Source organism: Acomys russatus, chromosome 8 (assembly GCF_903995435.1).
Source record: "Acomys russatus chromosome 8, mAcoRus1.1, whole genome shotgun sequence".
NCBI lineage: Eukaryota > Metazoa > Chordata > Mammalia > Rodentia > Muridae > Acomys > Acomys russatus.
In genome coordinates, this window is record NC_067144.1 from 20,551,628 (window position 1) to 20,575,046 (window position 23,419).

General features: G+C 45.6%; 1 protein-coding gene across 1 annotated transcript in view; it reads right to left on the reverse strand.

Annotated features, from left to right (window-relative positions):
• The window catches only part of Cd86 (CD86 molecule), a 39,715-nt gene that overhangs the window by 10,524 nt on the left and 5,772 nt on the right, over nucleotides 1-23,419 (reverse strand). The window contains exons 2-4 of the mRNA XM_051150546.1: nucleotides 15,404-15,453; nucleotides 6,275-6,610; nucleotides 3,087-3,383 (exon numbers count right to left, since the gene is read on the reverse strand). Of these exons, the coding sequence (XP_051006503.1) occupies nucleotides 3,087-3,383; nucleotides 6,275-6,610; nucleotides 15,404-15,453 (683 nt within the window). The remainder of the gene's footprint in view (nucleotides 1-3,086; nucleotides 3,384-6,274; nucleotides 6,611-15,403; nucleotides 15,454-23,419) is intronic.

The window sequence follows — 23,419 nt, forward strand, 5'->3', positions numbered from 1 at the left end:
CCTAGAATAGAAATGTCTAACTGCAGTCTGGCAAGTTGATAGAAAACTGAATAGCTCACTTCATAGACCTTTAAAGGAACAGTTCTTTTGTTTAATCCTAAATTGTAGGAAAATTTGGATCCAAATCTCCCATAGTTTAGGTACAACTTGTAGGCATGTGCTCTGTCCCTAGAATAGTAAGGAAAAGAACTGTAGGCATTGTGAAGCATATTTAATACCTTGTGGGTGTGTCTCTGTTCATCTCACTTGAATCCATCTGCAGTTTCCAATAGAGGAGGCTATGCTTTTTTTTAATATGAAGACTTCTGCCTTTTGACACTCAAAAAGATTCAGTAGCTGTGGTGGTTTGGATAGAAATGGATCCCAAAGATTCATGCATTTGCATGCTTCACCATAGAGAGCAGCACTGCTAAGTGGCCTCATTGGAGTAGGCGTGGCTTGTAGGAGGAAGTCACTGTGGAGGCAGGCTTTGAGCTCCCCTATGCTCACCACATGGTGGCTCAGGTGGCTCACGACTGTAATGTGTTCTGATGCCCTCTTCTTGCATGCAGGTATGTGCATGCAGACAGAGCACTCATATACACAAAATCAATAACTAAATAAAAATCTTTAAGAGGTCTCTTAGGCTCAAGCTACTCCCAGTGTGGCACAGTCTCCTTCTGCTGCCTTCGGGTTAAGATGTAGAGCTCTCAGCTCTTTCTTCAGTGCCACATCTGCCTGCACGCCGCCATGCCTCCCGCCATGATGATAATGGACTAAACTTCTGAAACTGCAAGCCAGCCTCAATGAAATGTTTTCCTTTATTAGAGTTGCTGCAGCCATGGTGCCGCTTCACAGCAATAAAACTTTCACTAAGACAATAACTAACCTATCTCTGATCAGGGCCCAGATTAAGGACACAGAGATGTAAGCCGTTTGATGAGGTAGCTAGGGCTAAAGCATCAGTGAAGGTGGTACCTGCGGACGTTCTCATATAATCGGTGTGAGTCACAATGAATGTATGGTGTTGACTAGTCCCTGTTCATTTGTAGACAAGGGTGTGGGAAACTAATGCTAGTGGCTGCCTGAAGGTGTTAAGCTTCAGGTACGGCTTAAAGTATCTTCTATGTGACCAGGAGATGTTGCAGTAGAAGCAACTAGGACATCTGGGTGACCCCATCTTTTACTAGGTTCTCGGTGGCTGAGACATCTGAGTAAAAAGGAAAGCAGCACTAGGAGAGGAGTAGGTTCAGTTGCTTAACTGGCTATGGGCACTAGACACGGGGATGTTTCTAGGAATATGTCCATAGTTACTGAGGGAGGCACCAGGCTCAATGAGGAGGCAAAGCCAGGGGATGCAGAAAGGGATGGATGGATGGATGGATGGATGGATGCCGTCAGAAGGAGCAAATCATAGACAGGACTGGAGAAGGGGCGTAGAAGCAGAAGGCAGATGGCTGGGGGCGTGGGATCAGGCTCAGGATAAGCAGTGATGGGGGGGTCAAGTGGGTTCAGAGTGTCTTTATTCTAGGAGGAACGGTTGCCTGTCAGAAGTGGAGTACAGGTGTGGGGCAAAGCTGGGACTGGAGTTTTAACCTGTTCTTTTGTGGGTTCCTTTCTCTGGGAGGCTGGCCTAAAAATCTGGCCCCGGAGTTTTCTTCAGCCTTCTAGAGGCTAGCTAAAAAAGGCTCTGTTCTGAGAACCAGTCGCAAGGAAGGCCTTCTGGGCAGGAAGGGAGCACTGAGCAGCTGTGCTCAGAGGAGTTGAAACAAACAAACAAACAAACAAACAAACAAACAAAAAACCCTGCGTTGAAGGAGGGGGGGGGGTCTCTGGCTTGTAAAAGGCCAGACTACACTTTATTACAGATAAACACAAAAGAGTCAAACAACTACATTTTAATTCACTAAGCTTTAAAAAAGGACAAGGTCAGTGCTATATGGGAGGGATGGGGGTTGCGCTGCCAAACCTTCCAGCCCCTGGGTTTTTAACTAAGCATATTTGAATAGCAGGAGATGCTCCCAGGACACTTCCCTTGTTCCAGGGTACCTTTGATATGTTTTTCTTCAAAGAGCCAGCTTTCACACCTTTTGTGTGGGTTAATACATTTGGGTCTGGTGGGTTGTTACCAACAGGGGGCTCCGCTCACCTATGTCTGAGCTCGAAGCTTATAGGGAGGGAGCGTCTCCTCCGCCTGTAGACAAGGGTCCACATTCTTTCATTATCATGGAAAGCATATAAAAAACGTGCTACAGGGACTCCTTCCCCCAGTCTGTACTGAGCACACTTCCTGCTCTGTATCAGATACAGCTGTTCTCTGTGGTCCTCTCACTGGCTGAGCATGCATGCTATCTCAGCTTTTCTGTGCAGAAAGTCACTGCAAATTTGAGGGTCTTTCATTCAGAGCTCTGTTCCCCCCTCCTTTTAAACCATATTTATTAAGCCCAATAATCTGTTTTACAGTATGATAAGCCCCCCCCCCCCCCGCCTTTAGGAAGAGTTACCTGACTTTAAAGATCTTGCCTGCCTCTGAATGCTCACAGGACTGGTTATCAGCTTGTTTTAATGTGAGGCAATTGTTTCCATGAGCTATAATTTAGATTTGAATTTTATCTTTTTTTAAAAAAATCAGTTTGTCATATGTGTGCATCATGGATTTATTTTTCTGGAGGAGGGGCTCAAGAACTAGATGGCTTCTATCCGAGTTTTCATCCTTATAACCAACAGTAACTGGAACGACTCCGTACACACAGGAAGTACTGTTGGGAAGCAGGTATATACAGAGTACATATGTATGTGTGCATACATTTATGTATGTGTGTGTATGTGTTTTAGGCAATTGAAGGCTTCTTGCTAGGAGGTCTATTTTCTATCTACAACACCTCATCATTCGGCTTCAGGGCTAGGACCATGTGCCTTCAGGTACGGCTCAGGTTCATGGACTCTTAGACCTTGGATTACACAAATGGAGCAGTAGCCTTCTATTCGGGTCCTTCCTGGTGGTCCTGCTAGAGGGTTTTCCAGCAAGCAGTGAACACTGGATGATTGGGCTGAACTGTTTGCATATGATACTGGGTGAAATAAGTCGTCTTGGGAAGCAGCCTTACCTAAATTGTGAGGCCTGGAGGTAATATTCATCGACTCAGTTTCCAGGACACACAAGACAGTCACGTTGTACACACCATCTGGGAACGGGAGCGACAGGCGGATGGAGACGTCAAACAGTTCTGTGACATTGTCTGGTGATATCTGCATGTCTTCACCGTGCTTTTCGGTTGAGTTAGATATCAAAATATACATCTTTGTAGGTTTTGGATAGCCTTGCTTAGATGAGCAGGTCAAATTTATGCCAGAATCTCTGGTTACGTTCTGAGCCAGCTCTATTTTGGGCTCACTGAAGTTAGCTGGAAACAGAATAGAGATGGAAACGGTCGGTCTAAATGAAGGTGTATTTATGAAGGAACAGTCAACAGCTGACATCAGCCCCCCTGATTGGCATACACCAGGTAATCTCAATGTGTATAAAGTGTGCACCCATAGTGAGAGCTACGTAATAAGGCTACATTTATCTTTCAAGACATACACTTACTCCTTATTTAAGTCAAGAGAGTGCTCTCCAGGAGAAGGCTAGCTGAAGTTATCTTGCCAAGGTCCTTGGTGAAGCCACCACTCTAAGAAGTGGGGTCCCAGTGGAGACCTGCTGTAACTATTGGGCCTATAGGAAAGCATTTCAACTTCCTACTCAGGGGTCAAGCTAAAATTACACCAGGAACTCACAGGGTTTACGGCCCTTGCCATGCTCTGGGTCTCATCCTTAAGAACCTAAGAATGTGGGTAATAAGTGGGGTCTTTGTGTTTACAAACCCAGAGTATTGGTTTTTGACATGACTATCATCATGTGCTGTAACAATGGTGGTTCTCTACCTGTGAGTTGCAACCCTTTTTGAGGGGGGGGTCACATATTAGATATCCTGAATATCAGATATTTATGATTCATAAAAGTAGCAAAATTACAGTTATGAAATTAGAAGTGAAATAATTTTATAGTTGGAGGTCACCAGAACATAAGGACTTGTATTAAAGGGTTATAACATTAGGAAGGTTGAGGACCACTGTGGTATAAGAACTCATCCATCTGTGGGCAAATTCAATGCTCCCTCATCTTTCTATCCACTCTTGTTTTTAGGGCTGAAGGGCACTGGCACATGGATCCTGGACCTGACAAATGTGCAGATTTTATATACTAATTGAGAGTTCAGTATGAAAGGCTGGAAAGATGGCTCAGCCATTAAAGGCTGGACTCATAACCAAAAAGATAATACAACGTATTGTTTATAAAAATGGAAGCCATTTGCATGCCACCTTTGTGAGTTTTGCAACAACAATATGCTCCTTGAACATTCTGCTGATGCTTGCTGAGGATTACTAGATTTTTGTTTAGCTTTGTCAACAATACCCTTTGTAGCCATGGGTCATGTTGTAGTACTAATACACATTATAATAAATAGGTAACTGGCTTTCAAAGCTTATCTGTGCCACTCCTAAAACACACAGCTTCTTCTAAGGTGCCTGCCATGCACTGAGAGCATTATTGACTTGGTAGCCCCATCTGAGTCACACTGTGCTCATGGGGAGCAGCACTCCTGTCTATATCTAGTTTTGCCTGTTTTATCCTGTGAGCTCAGAAAATGTTCATTCTAGGAGGAAACGTTGCTTCTCACAAGATGTTGGTCTGCCTTTTCCAAGTTAATGGAGAATTCATCCGATCCAGCAATACCGCAGCTCGGTGTCTACTCTAGAGAAATACAAACTTAGGTCCACACAGAGGCTTACAGTTGTACAGTAGCTTAAAACTGGAAACAACCCAGGTTCTTTCGGTAGTTGACAGTATAATGCAATTCATCAATTAAAAAAAAAAAACCCTTGCAAATTTCTGATTACACTCAATTCAGGTGAAACACAAAAGGCATTTTGCTGATAAAAGAAATAAGTTTTAAAGGTTAAACATATATGCTCAGCTCCATTGTATGCTATTCTTGAAATGACAGAACTCTAGGACCCAAAGTAAGAGCTATGTGTAAACAGAGAATGATTCCGTAAAGGAACTATCCCGGAGGAGATTGTTCCAGTGTGATGGAAGTGTCCTGAATCTTCCCTACCATGGTGTTCCAAAGATCTATACAGTATCTATCAAATTAGTAAATACGGACTCACATGATAGATTCATTTTACTGTGTGCTAGTTACAAAGGTCTGTAGTGACGTGCAGGCTTCTCAAAGCCTGGTGAAACTGAGAGGATGGGTTTTTTTGGTTTGTTCAGTGGGTTGTTTCCCTTCTGTTTCCTGAGCTCATGGTTGGGGTAGCAAAAACTCATAAACAATCTATGGAAAGTTGAAGGGAAAGCCCATCTCAGTTAGCTATCACCACTGGTAGGACCACTGTGTGTGTGTGTGTGTATGTGTGTGTGTGTGTGTGTGTGTATGTGTGTGTGTGTCTGTGTGTGTGTCTGTGTGCATGCTCACATGTGTGTGTTTGTCTCTGGGTGTGTACTCACATGTGTGCTTGTGTGTGTATGTGTATATGCATGTATGTGCGTGTGTACGTGCTGCGTGTGCATCCATGTGTGTTTGTTTGATTCTCTGTGTGTGCTGACATGTTCATGCCTGCATGTGAGCATGTGTGTGTGGTTTTTACACATGTGGAGGTGAATGTCAGATGTCTTGCCTCAATAAGTCTTCACCTTTCTTATTTTTCATCAGCCTTTTCATTGGATCCGAAGCTCGTTGTACCTATTAGGTAACTGGCTGTGAGCTTCAGGGATCCCCTTGTTTCTGCACCCGACTCCCTACCTCCAAGTTCTGAGGTTAGGGGCACATGCACTGCGCTTGGCTTTTTATGTGGGCTCTGGGAATCCCAATTCAGGTCTTGATGCTTGTGCTGAAGGTGTTTTATTCACCGAGCCGTCTTCTCAGCCCCTGGCCTACTGTGGGTGAAAAGACCTAAGACTAAAAGGGTTCAATGCCACTTTGCCCATCGCTTTAATCTGACATTACTTTTGTTCAGTCAGCTCTAGTTTATCTCTAAAGAAAATTCTCACTGATCCTCAAGCAAGTAGAAAGGGCCTTCAGCTCTCCGCTCTCAGATCCCACATTCCCATCAAATGGATTTCCTAGAAGAGGCTCTCTTCAGCCTTCTTTTCCAGTCTCTTTAAATCCCCACCCCCTCCATGTTTCTTTGCTCATTTATGGTCTTCCCCAAGCCAGCCAACAATCTATACACAACATTGACCACATACCAACCACTGTTAGCCTCGTGTCTGTTCGGTGGATTATAGAAGTTTCTCCATGCCTTTTCTTTTGTACATAACAAGTGTACACGCCCATGTCTTTGATCTGCGCATTGTGAAGTCGTAGAACCCAGTCACCCTCATCAAAGCTTGTACGGCCCAGGTACTCAGCATTCACGCTCTTAAACTTCTCTTTGCCCAAAAAGTGCTCGTACAGAACCAAATTTTTCTGGTCCTGCCAAAATACTATCAGCTCACTCAGGCTTAGGTTTTGAGCCTTTGAAGACAAGCAGGGCAGGGATGCAGTCCTATTGAAATATGCTTGGCTCTTCATGGAAACGGCATCTGAAATAGGACAATTGAGAATTAGGGAAGAGGAAGCGAGAAGGAAGAAGCTGCAATCCTCTAGCACAGCACCCAGCCTGCAGCTCATCGGTGAGTGATGAGCCTATAGAGTTGGACGCTAGGGTCTGGAAGCAGTCACGCGTGCTGGACGTCTGGCGCTTCAACCTCTGTTCTTGCTCCATGGTCCACTTGTGCAAGGTGCAACCTTTGTGAGTCTCAGTTTTCTTGCTCGATTAAGGAGGTGATCTGAAGAAATGGGCTATGGGGTTCTGGCATTTTCTAGAGTGGAATAATGACCATCTTCACCGTGGTTGGTCACAGGCCTCCATAATTGCTGTGTCATCCTCCTAAACCCTTCCTGCCCCGTGTTATCTTTTTATCCTTTGGTCGGCTATGGTTAAAAAAAAAAAAAAAAAAAAAGATGGCCGACAATGGTAACACATTTGCTACCATCCTTCTATTATTCTTCATTAGTTGGAAGCTCCATCAAGCAGCCTCTTTGAACTTCAGCTGCTTCCTGCTCCCATGGCTGCTGTTCTCAGGGCCAGAAATAGGGTTTCAAAATGACTCAAGTCGTCAAGCGATGTCTCTATTCTCAGTGACCTCTCTAGGCTCCTTCAGGGACCAGAAAGGAAACTGAGCAAACGTAGATGCTCTTGGGAGATTGTGGTGGTCAGGATATGTAAGGGACATGAGTCAACTGCTGGGAGTGAATTACAGGTGGAAAGGTGACGAAGTGCCTTGTCTTATTGGAGAAATCCCAGAGAAACCCCCCAGGCCACGTTGCCCTGAGATATTTTATAACATTGAAAGGAACGTGCTGGAAAAGTTCAGAGGAAGAACATGCTGGCATAAGGCAACTTGAAGGACTTTTGGTGGCTGCTGTTGGTTCACATGAAGTTGGATGCTGCCACAGGGAGAAGTTTAAAGTTGGTTCTTTGTAAAGAGACGTTTGTCCTTCAGGACTCAGGAAGGGAGGAAAGGGAGGGGTCAGTGGTGAGGGAGAGGAAAGGAATCACCAAGTGTTGGTGGGTCAGGAGAAGTTAAATTGGCTGACCATATGGCTTCCTTTTCAGTGAGAAGTAGACAGGTACAATGGCGCGCACTTGGCAAAGCTGAACTGCCTGCAGACCACCCCATGAGAACCTATGACCACGAAGTTGCCTGCGACACCCCAGTCATCAATGAAGTGCAGCGCGCATGTCTGGGTTGGAGGGAAGAGGGAAATGACTGGGCTCCCACATTAATGAAAATGGGACCTAAGGAAAACGCACTTGGCCTTCTGCCGCACCTTTGCTAAGTGAGAGGCAAGAGTGCCACCTACTGTAAATGTTCACAGCGCTGAGAGGGTTGGGCGCTGGGAAAGAGCAGGACACATTCTGGCTTGGGTCTAATATTTTGCGTGACTCTGAGCAGATGATCTAATAGGGAAAGCAAGCAGGCAGCTCAAGTGCTGGCCAGCTGTTGGTTGGTGTGACGACGTTATTGCTATCCGCCGCGTTTTTCTGGGTGTGGAGGTGAATTCGCCCTGAGTTTCTTACATCCTCTTGACACACATTTTTTTTTCTCCCTATGTGGAGACACACAGTACCTACTTTCCTTCCTATTCACTCTCTCTACTAACGGACAAATACAACGTCACCATCCCAGGCTCTGTCTCCTGAAGAGAACACAGACTTCACCATCCTCTCAGCTCCCTCTGGGAGCTGGTCAGAAACCTAGACTCTCTGGTTCCACCCAGGACTCTGAATCAGAATCTGCGTTTCACCGAGAAACTCATATATAGGAAGCTGAGGGGATCAGAGCGGATGATGGGACACATTCATTTCTACCCCCTCCAAGGCCCTCCCTCTCCCCATGGGATGCAAACCACTGCATAGCCATTCTGAGTGGGACTGAACGTGTTTCGCAGTCTAGACACTTTAGCTCATCACCAGACCCTGGTTTTCTTGATGTTACTCTGAACCAGGCAACCACATCTTCTTAACTTTGACCATATGGGGAAGATTTGACCCAAGGTCTGTTTTTTCCCCAGTGGCTTTAGGCCTTCGCAGTTATGGTCCCCAGAATGTGGGGCCTCTAAGCAAGTGAACTCCCTAGGAGTCCATTGGTGGAAAGCACTGAGAATCCCTCCCTCCTCTAACACTTGGGTAAGAGAAGTGCTTTAGATTTACTTGTGACTGCCTGCTGTGTTGATGCCAGGAGCTAGGCACACGGGAATTCAGCCAAGTCTCTCCCCACCCAGGAAATAGTCATCAAGAATACTAAAGGAACAGTCAGAGTGTCACACGGAGCCCATAGGTTGAGAACCATGTGAGTCTCTGACTCCACCACGTCATTCTTTCCTGGTCACTACCACACACAATTGGGTCATGTTTTAATCATCTCTTCCTCATTTGCTATACTCATTACACTCGAAGCTCTTTCTTCTTTTTGTGAACTCCCTCCAAAGCCTTCCTAGGCCTGCTGAAAGGCCCATTACTCCACTGTACTAGACCCTGCTATAGCTGGACCTTTTCCATAAATATGCCCCCTTCAATGTGCTTTCCATGAAATCTGGATCCACCTCAAGGACCCTGTGTGGCCCACAGGCACTGCTAGCTTCATCACCAAGGACTTGAGAAGCTCCTTTCCACATGGAGGTGTCCTATTTTATGGTTGTGAACCACTAAGTATTGGTCACTACCTCTTCATTCAAGGAGGATTTTGGTATTATATTCAGGGCTGTTCTTTCTAACTAATTTTCAATATAACTGCCAAGATCATCTAACAGTTCATCCACCAACAGTCTTATATCAAAGTTGCTTGACTTCAGCAACCACAGAGACCTTCAAGGACCCAAAGACTGGTCCAGCAGCCTTCTTTTTCCCATGACACAGTCCGGAACAATGTACCAGGAGGCTTAATACCTCAGGTGTCGGCCATAAGCTGTGGTTCCTCCAGTGTTCACTCTCACTTTCTAAATCTACTCTTCAGCTTCATTGAGACTTTAGCTTGCTTAGACCTCAGCCGTGATCTCACAGTGCATTTGTTGTTTCCCCGAGACAATTCTTTTGAGAGGAGAGGATTCTTATCTGGTTTTGAGCAACATGGTAACTAACAGCTCTCAAATCCTTTATAAATAGTAAATGTGACCAAGAAACTGGATTTTTGTTTTTTGGGTTTTTTTTCTAGACAGGGTTTCACTGTGTAGCCATGCCTGTCCTGAATTCACTTTGTAGACCAGGCTGGCCTTGAACTCACAGAGATCCACCTGTCCCTGCCTCCCAGAGTACTGGGGTTAAAGGTGTGCACCACCATGCCTGGCTAAAACTGGGGTATTTTTACAGTGATGGAGACAGAAATTAAAATTTTTCATCTCGTTTAACTTTAATTAATTAAAGCTTAATGAATCATATTAAATGGCTGAGAAACACTTAAAGAAATGCTCAACGTCTTTAGTCATCAGAGAAATGCAAATCAAAATAACTCTGAGATTCCATCTTACACCCATCAGAATGGCTAAGATCAAAAATTCAAGTGACAGCACATGCTGGCAAGGGCATGGAGAAAGAGGAACATTCCTTCATTGCTGGTGAGAATGCAAACTTGTACAACCACTTTGGAAATCTGTCTGGTGCTTTCTCAGAAAACTGGGAATAGGGCTTCCTCAAGACCCAGCTATTCCACTCCTTGGAATATACCCAGAAAATGCTCCACCACACAACAAGGACATGTGCTCAACCATGTTCATAGCAACCTTATTCATAATAGCCAGAACCTGGAAACAGCCTAAATGTCCCTCAGTTGAATAGATAAAGAAACTGTGGTACATTTACACTATAGAATACTACTCAGCTATTAAAAGCAAGGAAAACCTGAAATTTGTGGATAAATGGATGGAGCTAGAAATGATGATAATGAGTGAGTTAACCCAGAAGCAGAAAGACTCACATGATATACACTCACTTATAATTGGGCACTAACCCAAGAGGCATGTCCCATGAAAGTCTTCACTTACCAGGAGATTGGGATAGATGTGAGGACATCCTACTGGGACTCTAGGTAAGAAAAATATAGGAGATGGGGAAATAGAAGGACCCAGAGGGTCCTAGAAACCTACAAAAAGAACACTGTGATGGGTGGATTGGGGCCCAAGGGCATCTGCCCAAACTACTGCACCAACCAAGGACAATACAATAGTAAGCATTGAACCCCTACTCTGACCTACCCAATGGACAGAACACAGTTATGTGGAGAGTGGGCACTGACTCTGACATGAACTCTGGTGCCCCATATTTGACCACATCCCCTTGGTGGGGAGGTCTGATGGCACTCAAAGAAAGAATAAGCAGGCTACCAAGATGAGACTTGATAGCCTATGACCGTATAGTTGGGGAGGAGGTCCCCTCAGTCTTAGACCTAAGGGAGAGGAATAGGGCGAAAGCGGGAGGGAGGGAGGGAGGAATGGGAGGATACAAACGATTGGATAACAATTGAGCTATAATCTGAATAAATTAATTAAATAATTTAAAAAGGCTTAATGAATCACATATGGATAGTGTAGACAGCATAAAAATAACACAGCCTTTTAACCATTTCTCAGCAGTAAAAAGCCAGCAAAGTGCTTGTTTGCCTTAGTAAAAGCCATGCTGAGGAGTCTACTTTGAGTCTACAGATTTGATCTTATAGCTGGGTGGATGACCACCCTGAGAGGAAATGATTTTTGAACAGACAGGTGACATTTGCGATCTGCGATGCTCTACTTGTCTGAACATGTCTCATCACCCTGTCTCAAACAGGCCCCTTCTGCTCTTGCTTTTCATGTTGGTTGAATCCCCGGAGGAGTGAACAGAAACAGCTTCCTCTCCTCCTCATTGCTTACCCCCATCTCCTGTGGAGCTTTCCTGACAAAAGATGCTAGCATCTTCCACCAGTACAGCCCCCACCTGACCATTCCATCCAAAGTAGCACAGCTTTGTCATGCAGCCTGCTTGGAATGAACTTCCTCAGTCTGACGTCCTGGCTCATGTGTCTGTTCTCCCAGTATGGCCATTAACTCAACTGCCGAGAATAAGCTAAAAGATGTTTATTTATTATGGTGTCTGGACTCCTTCATTGGCATCTCAGACACCATATCCAATGGCCTGGTGGATATTTTCACTTATACAGCAAGGGATACATTCTTTTTCCTCTTAAATCTGAAAAGGCCCCAAGACAGTGGCTAAACTAAGTGACTCTATGGGCACAATAGGTTTGAACTGTACCCCAGGTACTTGATTTGGTGACAGTAAACATTGACCAAAAAACAAAAACAAAAACAAAAGCACAAAAACTAGACGCCAAGAGTAAACACATAAATGCTACTTTCATCTGACATCCAAGCTAGAACCTACAAAAACTTAGGGGAAGACAGAAGGCCTTTCCACAGAATGTGGAACGAGTCTGAGGCTATTTATGTACATACTTAAGCGAAGAAGGACTCTTCCACTCCAGGTCTACTGTTGACCAGTGTTGGTCAGGTGGAATGAGAATGCTCGAACCTGGAGACGCCTCAGACAAAAAGAGATCAACTGCCAATGTCCAACCGGACCAGGCATGATGTATGCACCTATTGCCATAGCTACTCGATGGCCAGGCTGGAGGTTCCCTAGAATGAGAGGCCAATGAGATGTCTCACAAGGTTGCTGTACAAGCCTGGTGACTTGAGTTCGACCCTCAGAACCTACATAAAGGTGGAAGAAGAGAACCGACTCTGCAAGGTTGTCCTTTGTCGGACACGGTCACGCCAGCTAGTCTGGGGCAGCAAATGAGGTGTCTAATTTCCAGGCAAAGAGAAGATGTGAAAGGTGCAGGCAGCAGGACAGAACTGTTCTTCTTTATGTCTTATATGCCATCATAAATCACCCAGCCTTGCAATTTTTTTTTCTGTGCCAATTACTACACCTCCTCTCTCTAGATCTTTACTCCCTAGTCAGGAAGCAGGGGTGTCTTGAGAGGAGAGACACATTAACTTCAAATCGACTTTTTGTATGCTTAAAAAAGGGTGGGTTTTAATAAGACACTCTAAGTCCATTTAATGCTGCTCATAAGCACGTGTATGTGGGCTATCCACTGGGGGCAGAGATACCAATGTCCCCACCCCAAGAAAAGTGGGGCTTTCTCCCTCCGTAGCAATCACTTGCCATTAGCATTTCATCTAGAGATGGGGAGCAGCCCCTTGCCACTTCTTGCTGGAACGTTTAACACTCTTGATCTTATGGCTGTCCTGTGCAGATAACCACAACCTCTGTGAAATCACATGTGTAACAGCCATGTCATGTCCTGAGGCCAGTGGTCACAGAACTCCCGCCCATCCTCCGGATCTTACACCCATCCTCTCTACAGTAATGTTCATGGAGCCTCTGGGATTAGGCTTGTGGGCAGGGGTGTTTCATATATGCATATTCAGAGTTGAGGGACGATGGATGGGTGGTATTTTGGGGGGACCAAGGGCTTGGAGAGGAGTGGGGTGGATATGACTAAGATACGTTGTATGCATGTTTGGAATTAAGAAATAAACTAAAGAAGTATACTTATAAGTGGTTATACATGCTTAAGATAGTAAAAAGAATGAAAGGTTGAAAAATGGATGGCAACTGTTTTTATCATTATGTTTATCGGTGAGTGAAGGAGCCGCAAGTTCACTTCCTAGTGGTTGTTGCTGTTTGCCTACCGTCTTTGAGTCTGTTCTTCCCCAACATATATCCTCTCCACACAAATCCCCTCGCTACAATGAAGCCTCAGTTGTCATTCAAGGTTTTTTTTTTTTTCTCATGGTTTCACTTTTATCGTCCCCCTCCCCCCACCCCTTTCAGGAGCTAGGAGTTTCCACATGGTTTCAGAGCAGGTCAAAAGTGAAGTGACACCTGTCCTTGCTTTTGATGGGTCTCTCAGTTTTACTTACTCACTTTCAAAGGGCAGAGCCAGGAAGTTGGGGACAAGGAAGCTGTCTCAGTTAAACTGCTACTGAATATTTGTTTCCAGGGCAGTTCTCTCCCTGGTCATGAAAGCCAGGCTTGCCACTCTGATGGTCAAGGCCTTAGATGTAAGGACAGCAGAGGTGTGGCTGGACATAGAAGGATGTGAAGGGGGCAAATTGTCCACAAGGAAGGACCAAGCTGAAGCTATATCATCCACCACAGCTATTTAACACACACACAAACACACACACACACACACACACACACACACACGCACACGCACACGCAGATGCAGGCAAACGTGCATGCACACACATATACAAACACCACACACACAGAGTTGTAGACACAGGCACACACAGACATACATGCGTGCACACACATAGAGACACATACAGATACACAGACACACAGACACACACAGACATGAGCACACACGCACACATGTGCACACACATGCATACCCACGTAAAGTAAAACCTATCTTTCTCTCCCCCACTCCTGATATTTGTGTGTGCGCAATTTCCCTTTCTGCCTCCCCAGGAGCTGAGGCTCCAGGCCATTGGCCCTGGCAGGTGGAAGTTTCTCCTCTCACCAGCTGGATAGGTGAGCATCTCTGTAGACTTCACACTGGTGGCCTCAGCAAGCCTCAGGAGCAAGCAGAAAAGACAAATAAGGCCTGTCTCTACCTGCTGAGATCTGAGGGACTATCTATCTGTTCACAATGCTCAAAGCCTCCTCACCCTGACAGGGCTGGGGACAGTGACCCAGGGCCTGTTGGGTGCCAGTTATGCAGGAGGTGGTTTTGTAGACTAGCTGGTTAGTCAGCAGCCAGGTGGTCAGGGGTGGCCTGCAGCTGCTGCAGGCATACCACAAGCTTAGCTGCCCTGTCTGCCTGTCACCAAGGCTGAGGTGGCTTTCCTGTCAACACTGAGGTGGAGAAAATGAGTACAGGAAAGGGTGCGCCCCGCAGAAACAGAGGGCTTTGAGTTGCAGGATGCATCTTGGGGGCTCCTGCCAGCTGCTTGTAAGCGCATCCTAGAGGAGGGCAGTGAGCCAGGGAGGGCTGAGTTCAAGGAGACCTCACACTTCTAAACTTTAGGGAGCTATTAAGAAAAAAAAGATCACACAATTCAAATGCAAAATGTCACCCAGCAGGAGAAGACTGTGATGGAGGGAGGGGGTGGGGGATGGGGGATTGAGGTTGGGGGGTTATAGGGGTTAGGGGGGTTGGGGGGAGGCATCATTTGTAGGGGGAAATGTAATTTTAATCTTACCTAATTGGGGTTTTCTTATCTACAGGAAACTCATGAAGCATTAGTGTCCTTGGCTTTAGGGTAAATTGGTTGTGGTGATTAACTGGAGGTCCAGAGTCGCAAAACGTGACTGGTATAAACTAGGGCGCAGGCTAAGGAAGAAGAGTGTGAGTGGTGGGGAACTGGTGCAGCTCAAAGAAACCTTCGAAAGCCCCGCAGCTGTTTCCTAAGGGCTCCAGAAGACTGGAACTAGGGACAGGAAAGGCCAGAGTGTGTATGTGTGGGGTCAAGCAAGAGGCGTTACTGCAGTGGCCTTCCGTAGCCCTCTAGGAGCCCTGGATGGTACACTCCACCTTGTGCTGTGTGTCTGGACCCTGGTGGTTTGTTTGCAGAGGAAGGGTATGCTCAGACTGGAGACACCTGGGCACCATCCTCGTCCTTCTTTAGACTCTAGGAAAGTTATTTGTCATGGAGTCTTGGCAACTCTGGTCAAACATGAGCAAACCCCACCAACCGAGACCTGGGCTTGTGGTGCTCCGACACACGCACAGGAAGACAGCAGAGGGATGCAGACTGGACACAGAAGGGATTCTTACCTGAGAGCACGAAGGCTGTCACCAAGAGAAGGAATCCCAATTCCATGATGCTAGAGTTTAAAAAGACACGAAAAAACTAAGTTAGAACGCGAGACTGTAAACACTTGTTCACTGAAACATGACCTAGGAATAGTATTTGAAATTCATGTGGGTTCACACATTCCCTGAAGTCATTTTTCCCCTCTCAGTTTCACACGCACAGGGCATGTTTCCCGGCCTTCTTTGCAGTGAGGTAGACCGTGCTCCTGGTTTCTGACCAATGAACTTTGAGCAGATAAGATGGCTGCTACATTCAAACATGATGCCAGAGGCTTCCTCCCTTTCCTCCTCCCTCATCCCTTCCCCTCCTCCCTCCTTCCCGTTCCCTCCTCTCTCTTCTTTTTCTTTCTAGACTCAGGGAATCCCAAGAAAAATCCAAGGGCCAATAAGATGGCTAGAGCTCACAAAGGCAGAAAGCTGTTTCCCAGAATGAAGTACTAGAAAGCACTGCTCCCCACCCCTCCACCCCCTCCCCACAACCGATGGGGACTGTGACACTAGCAAGATATATACTTGATATTAGAATGTCCCATGAGGCTGTGGGTCATTCTGCTGTAGAGCATAGCCTTTTCTCGAACAATGTAGGGAATATGCGGAAACACAGAGAGACACTTGAGGGAAATCAAACTTCCTTTGACTTTCCTGTGGTTTCCAAACTTCAGTGTGCATAAAAGTCACCAGGAGAGCATGTGAGATGCTTTCCTGAGCCTCGTGCACAGAGCATTTGACAACAAGTTGAGATGAAGTATGTATGTGTAGCAATTCCCAGGGCTATACTTTGAGAAGAACTGCCTGACGTGCTCACTTTATCTGCAATACAAAAGCGTCACACAGGCCTTTATAACGTCACACCTCCCTTCCTCTCCTCTCTCCACTTCTCTGCTCTTCACTCACCATTGGCCAAAATGACTGTAGGGCTCACGGGAAACACAGGGTAAGGACGAATGTTAGAAACCGGGGCAGGGGGGGGGGGGGGGGGGGAGTGGTGGTGGTGGGGGACAAACCAAGTACAGCAGAGTTTGGAGCGGATCCCAAGACAAGGCCATTGCTAAATGCTTACCATAGACTATGCCACCCTGCATTGGGAGGCACTCAATTGGCTTGTAGCTTTTTAATGACTCCTACGAAAGAAGAAGCCTAGCAGGTGGATTACTACCCAGCTTGGTACATAAAAGGAGACGAGAGCTTTGGGATGAACACACAGCTATTATTCACCGAGCTGCAGAAACGTCTTCCTTGGAGGCTGGAGAGTCTGCGCCATCTTCTGCCTTTCAACTTGTATATCTACCCTTTCTTCTGCTCGTATAAGCGCTTGGCGCAGGGCAATGGCCTCATGTGTGTTGTGTTGTTTTCTTTTTATGCTTTGAGACAGCATTGTTTCATTAAGAAATTTTAGAGGCTATATCTGTACGTAGGACAAACGTTTTAAAGTAAAGGTGATTCTTGGATGTGGTAGCCTATGCAGTTTACTCCCAGCACTCGGGAGGCAGAGGTAGATGTCTGTCTCTCTTTAGTGAGTGAGTCCTAAGCCAGGCTGGCCTATCCAGGGAGTTTTAGACTAACAAGAGTACATAGTGAGGCCTTGTTTAAAGACAAACAAACAGAAAACAAAGTAAAGGTGATGTATTAGTTAATTGTCTTGTTGTTGCAATAAAATATCTGATAAAAGGCGCTTCAGGAAAGAAGAGAGGGCTTATTTTGTCTCAGTTTTGGGGTACAGTCCACCCAGCAAGGAGGTCATGGGACGCAAGCTTGAGGCACCCGGCCACATTGTACCCACGCTGCCTTTTCCTTTTCATTCAGTGTGAGACCCCAGCCCATGGAATGGGGCAACCTATATTTAAGATAGGCTGCCTTGCTTTAATTCACCCAGCCTAGAGGCTCACTCACAGGCATCCCAGAGGCGTCACCTCGGTGAGTCTAGATTGGTGCTTCAAGCTGGCAGCTGCTATTATCTACCACAGTGATAAACAGTAGAAAGGAAATCTCTCTCCAAGAACTCTGGACCCCGGCCTTCTAGCTTTCTTCCAAAGGCGGGCCTGGAATGACCAGCTACCTGTCCCAGTTTCTTGCCTTCACTTAGAGTTATTTTAGACAAAACAAAATAATAACATAGATCCACATGCTACTCTTATTTTATTTTAAAGCACTAAGTATTCAGTACTTAGTTTTGCACATGTACTACCTGCATGGGGATTATTTATACTGGCATTAATTATCACTCTCATACTAACAATTGCATACTATTCTACTGTAGAGTACTTGATGCAAATAGCCAGATAAGTTGCTCTTAATCTCTGGTAAAGAAAAACCCAACTTATACTCTATCTCACACCTGCAGGAGCTGGCTGTTTCCTAGAAGCATGGCCAAAGCCTAAAGGGTAATGTGCTTTTAGTTTTCACAGATACAGAGAGATTATCCTTCCCTGTAATATGTTAAAACTTCCATCAACAGGAGACTGCTTATTTTTCACATACTTTTTGTATGTTTTCTAATTTTTGATCTGTACCATTTTTTTCCTTTTTTAAATTGTAACTTATTCACATTGCACCCCGATTGTTATCCCCTCAGTTATATCTTACCATTTAAAGGTGAATATGGATGGCACTTTATTTTAAGTTTCTGGAAGTGCTTGGGATTGAACCCAGGGCTTTGTGTGTACCAGGCAAGTGCTCCACTGAGTCCTCGAGCCCTCTCTTCATATTTTTTTTTTTTAAAGTTTAGTTTTTTAAAAGTTTATTTGTGGTAACATACATACAAAGTTGACTAGACTGCTCATTTTCAAATGTGCAGCGGCGTTTGTAAAACATTCACACTGCACAACTGTCAACACCACCATCTCTCCTGACAGAAACCCTGGACTCAGGAAACAGTAACCCTCCCTCCTTTTCTCTTCTGTCCCTCTCAAAAACCACCCTCCGTCTCCATGGATCTGACGTCTTTCTACGTGCGCGGGATATTACAATGCTTAGCTTTCTACCGTGGCTTGGCTTCACTTAGCACAGTGCCGTAAGGCCCCGCGTCCGTGGGGGCCTATTCATGTTGCGGCACCTGCCAGCATTTCCACGCCTCTGAAAACTCTCACGCTGTGTTTAGTTTATGCGCTCTGCCGCAGACGGCTGGCTGCTTGAGTCACGCACGCCTTCTGAGGACCGTGAAGAATGCTGCTGTGAACACGAGCGTACACATTTCTCCCCAGTTTTCTGCTTTCACTTCTTTTAGGTACAAACCGAGAAGTGGAAGAGTAGGTCATATGGAAATTCTATTTAAAACTCTCTGAGGAACCACTGTACAACAGCAGGACTCCACACTCCCAGCAGAGGCACCCAATAACTGACTTCTCCATACTCCAAAGCCAACACTTTTCTGATTTATTTTTCAAAGTCTAAGCCAGTCTGTGAGGTGGTTTCCACTCTCATTTCAAAAAAAATTTTTTTTCTCTTATGAATTGGAGTATCCTGCCAAACAATTAAGACGTTCATATCTTTATCCTATGTACTCATCACACATTTATTTTTCCCCATTTTTGAGTCTGGCGTTTTCTTGTTAAGCTGTAGGAACATTTCCCCATCAAGAATATAAACATTTGTGATAATGTTAGGAGTAAGTTCAGTTGCTAAAACTTAAGATGTTCAATGTATGAATTGAATGTCTGGTTCCCAGTAGCTTTTTTCCCCTTTCTCACAGTAACTGTCATGGACTTTAGAGTTTAGCATTATCTGTTGAGTGGGAGCCGACGTGGCATGAGGGCAGAGCCTGGGAACCCATCTCCTCAACCTGAGTCACTCAGAGTGCTCTACTTCTCATGGATCTGAAGGCTGGGGCCTCTTCATGTCTGAATTCCAACATAAATATAAGAGTCTGTATAAGACCTGGAAAATCCCACTCCCCTCTGAGGATGAGTCAAGCGAGTGTGTGTAGTGCACAGAGAAAATGCTGTGCAGCGGGAAACTGCCCTAAAAAACAGAATTGTAACTTTCCATAATTCACATGGGCTAACTTTTTAGAAAATATACTCATTGCTTTTTATAAAGTACTTTAAAATGTCTCCATAACAGATAATGTTGCATAGTCTATGAGTTCTACGTTCTCCCTTGAAGAATTCAAAATAAAGGATATTAGCATGGATGGTTCGGTAATGTAAAAACAAACAAACAAACAAGAAAAAAAAAACCAAAAAACAAACAAACAAACAAACAAACAAAAAAAACAACCAAACAAAAAAGACCCGAAAAATCAACACATCGAACCTAACGGAAGAACTTCTCCCTGCCTGACATGTCACACAGACAGGGACACAAAATCAAATGATGCTATACATTTAATAGATTAGCTTAACTCAAATAAGCACATGAAACTATCAGAGGTTCTCGATCTGTGGGTCGTGACCCCTTTGGGAGTCAAACAACTCTTTCACAGGGATAGCCTAAGACCACGGGAAATATCAGATATTTACAGTCCAATTCCTAACAGTAGCAAAATTACAGTTATGAAGTAGCAGCAAAAATAATTTTACAGATGGGGGGGTCACTGTAACTTGAGGGACTGTTTTAAAGGGTCACAGCATTAGGAAGGCTGAGAACCACTGTATAATGGCCTTTGGAAAGTTTGAACAAATAGTTCCTGTAACTCATCGGGTGGGCGAAGCTCTGGCCCTGCCCAGGAAGTCCATGCTGTTGCAAACTTCTCCGTTTGGAAACTTGCCTTTCCCTGAGCAGAAAGAAGTAACCTCCTTCACTTCCTTGCATTGACTGATAACCAGTTTTGTGAGGTGTTTTGCTTTCTTTTTGCTTTTTTGCAGGATTAGGATTTGATAAGGGGGCGGGGTCCTTGCTCTATAGCTCCTGTTTGCCTCAAACTCATGATCCCCCTGCCTCAGCCTCCCAAGTCGCACAAGCACACCCAGCTTAGCACTGTTTTATCCTCTGAAGCTACCTACAACAAGCCTACCGTAGGTCATCAAAGGCCCTTTAGGGGCTTGAGGACAACAGTCTTCTTCTTCCTCATGCACTTGCCTCACCAGTCAGGCTTGGTTCTCCAGGGCAGAACTAGTGCTCATGTGGAGACTGCACAGCAGCCCGGCAGACACCACAGACATCTGCAGTGTCCATTCCTACAACAGTGACACAGCCCTCCTTTAGTGTATGTGTGTGTGTGTGTGTGTGTGTGTGTGTGTGTGTGTGTGTGTGCGCGTGTGCGTGCGCGTGCGCGCGCCCGTGCTTGTGCGTGTGAGGAAGCCAGTTCCTCCCTCTTGTTGGCTCAGAAGAACAAAGATGTCCCTTCCCCAGGAATGAACCCCGCCCTCCCTCAAACCCAGGCAAGACTTTTACCAGGTGGCCCATGAAATGGAAACCTTTGCTATCAGAGGGAGCAGTGAGCAAAGGTGGTGGGAGAGGAAAGAACCTAAGAGTTTATGGGGGCGGCAGGGGGGTGGGGCGGGCAGCTCTCTGACAGATTTCTGTGACAGGAATCAGAATGAGCTCCGGAAGGTGGGTGAGTTAGTGAGACACCTAAGAAGGAATAGTGTTCACGCAAGAAGAGTTACGTTCTAGAGACCAGTATGTCTGCAAGTCCCATTTTCACTGACCTTATGTACCAGGCCCCTCACAAAATACAAATAAGAGTAGTGGGTGAATGGCCGATTGCCCTGTTGTTTTTCTTGGTGAGATGAGATTGTTCATCTCCATGAGAGAGAGAAAGAACCAGTTTCATAGGGGTGAAGCTATGTTCGAGGTGAGGCCAGACCCCAAGATTGGACAGCAGAATTGAGATGCAAATAGATCCAGCTTTACTTTAAGACAGCGTGGTTCCTTTAAAGGGGCCACAGATTCAGCAGTGCATGGGCAGCACAGTAAGTAATAAAGATTCTGAGCCTGCCCACTGGGGTAAGAGCAGGCAGCATGTTCCCAGGACAGATCCTGAAATCACTACAGGAGCCTTGGGGAGAGCCTGGGGTGGGGTAGGATGGAGTCAAAGCATCCACTTGCATCGTGGGAGGCTTTGCCCTAGTAGGCGAATCGTTCCACAGATGCTGCTTGTTCACCTACTATGTGCTAGGCTGCTCTGCTCCGCCCCTCACAGGCTGTAGCAAGGCACACCTGCAGGGGTTCCCCAAAAAGGAAGAGTGGGGAAGAAAAGGGAGGGAATCAAAAAAGGGGGGCGGGATTTTCTGAGGTCTGGAGGAGTGTATACAGAAAAGGGAAGATGGGGCTACACTCTTCTGACAGTGGAGGTGGGAGACCTGGGAAAATACTTTGTCTTAAATGTAGTGGTAACGGGGCTAGAGAAATGCTACTAAATGGGATATTGTCTTCGCAAAGCTTAAAGACAAAATAATCACCGCCTATCTTCAGCCTTAAAGTCCTTCCAAAGGCTTGGGGAGATGTAAAGATGTGTATGCCTGGGCCCCTCATAGAGCATTAAAAAAGAAAGGCAGAGTATCCACGAGTGAGTCAGACCAAAATACACTGCAGAGAGTGGTAGCATTTAGCTTCTCCCAGAGTGCAGAGTTCTTGCTACAAGCAAAACAGCAGATGCCACACCCACTGAGGCAGGACCGGGTCTGATAGCTCAAGTGCGCTGAGGCCTGGCCACTGCTCTATGTCTGTGTACGCTGATGAATGCACAGACCAACTGTTGGGTGGGTCCATCTGCTGCCTGAGGGACACAAATCCTGAGGACACCCATTGCTGGAGCCTCTGTTTGCCTCTAATGTGACATACTGTGCTGAAGTAACTCACAGCGTCCCAAAAGCCACATGCTTACAGCAGCTAGCATTATCTTTGAGGCTCTGGGACAAATAGGGTGGAGTTATTTCCTTTGATACAAAGTGTCTGAATATAAAAAATGAGATTCCTGTGCCTTTGACCCATAACAAAGCTCTGGCACGGTGACATGTTCTCTGATATCCTCCAGTCACTTCTTCTCATTCCAAGGCTAGCCCAGTCTAATCACTTCTGACTCCAAGGGTAGCCCCATATTTGACTTGTTCGATTATTAGAATGCAGTATTTTAAAAAATGCTCTGGAGTTTCTGAAACTAGATCAGAAAAAGCCTTGTAGCTGTTCCATATCCTTTTCAGAGTGTATCTCCTCAGGATTGAGTCCACCGTGTGTAAAGTCTTCCACTCCCCTCACACCACAGTGGCAGAGAGCACATGTCTAAGTTTGGGCCAAAAATTCTGGCTCAATCCAGCCACATCTGCTAAGCTACCAGATAACTGAATAAAACACCATCCACTGATACCATGGAGGATGGGAGAGTTCCGCCCCCCCCCCCCAGGCCTAATTCTTGACCCATATAACTGTATGAGTGAACTAGTCCTGCTGTACCTCTGGGGAAAGTTTGTAATGTACACATAAAGAAAGCAACTAGGTACCAACTAGGTGAAAGGTTGGGAGGGGTATGGTAAGCTAGGAAGGATTCTGAGTAAAAGTAACATCACAAGGGAAGGCACTGAGGCAGCAGGGCCCTTGAGAAAAGATTAGGGACTGTCTGTGGTTGAAGTGTAGGCAGGCGGGAGACTAGGCCGAGAGTTCAGCACGAGCCAGAACACATTGCCTTATGGCTTAGATAAGATTTTGTCCTGTATCATGACACAAAGGTCTATCCCTAAAGAAATGATCGCAGAGTGACATAATAAAAATGTTACACTGGCCAGGCGTGGTGGTGCACACCTTTAATCCCAGCACTCGGGAGGCAGAGGCAGGCGGATCACTGTGAGTTCAAAGCCAGCCTGGTCTACAAAGCGAGTCCAGGACAGCCAAGGCAACACAGAGAGACCCTGTTTCAAAAAAATTAAAAAAAAAAAAAAAAAAAGAATAGTTAAAAAAATGTTACACTGAAAAAAAAAAAGGGCACAAGAAGCCTACTTCACTACAATTGTTGGAGTAAACATGATGACTATTTGGTCAGGGATAGTTTAAAAAAAAAAAGCAGGAAGAAGTGGGTTGATCAAGAAATAGGACTACAATCAA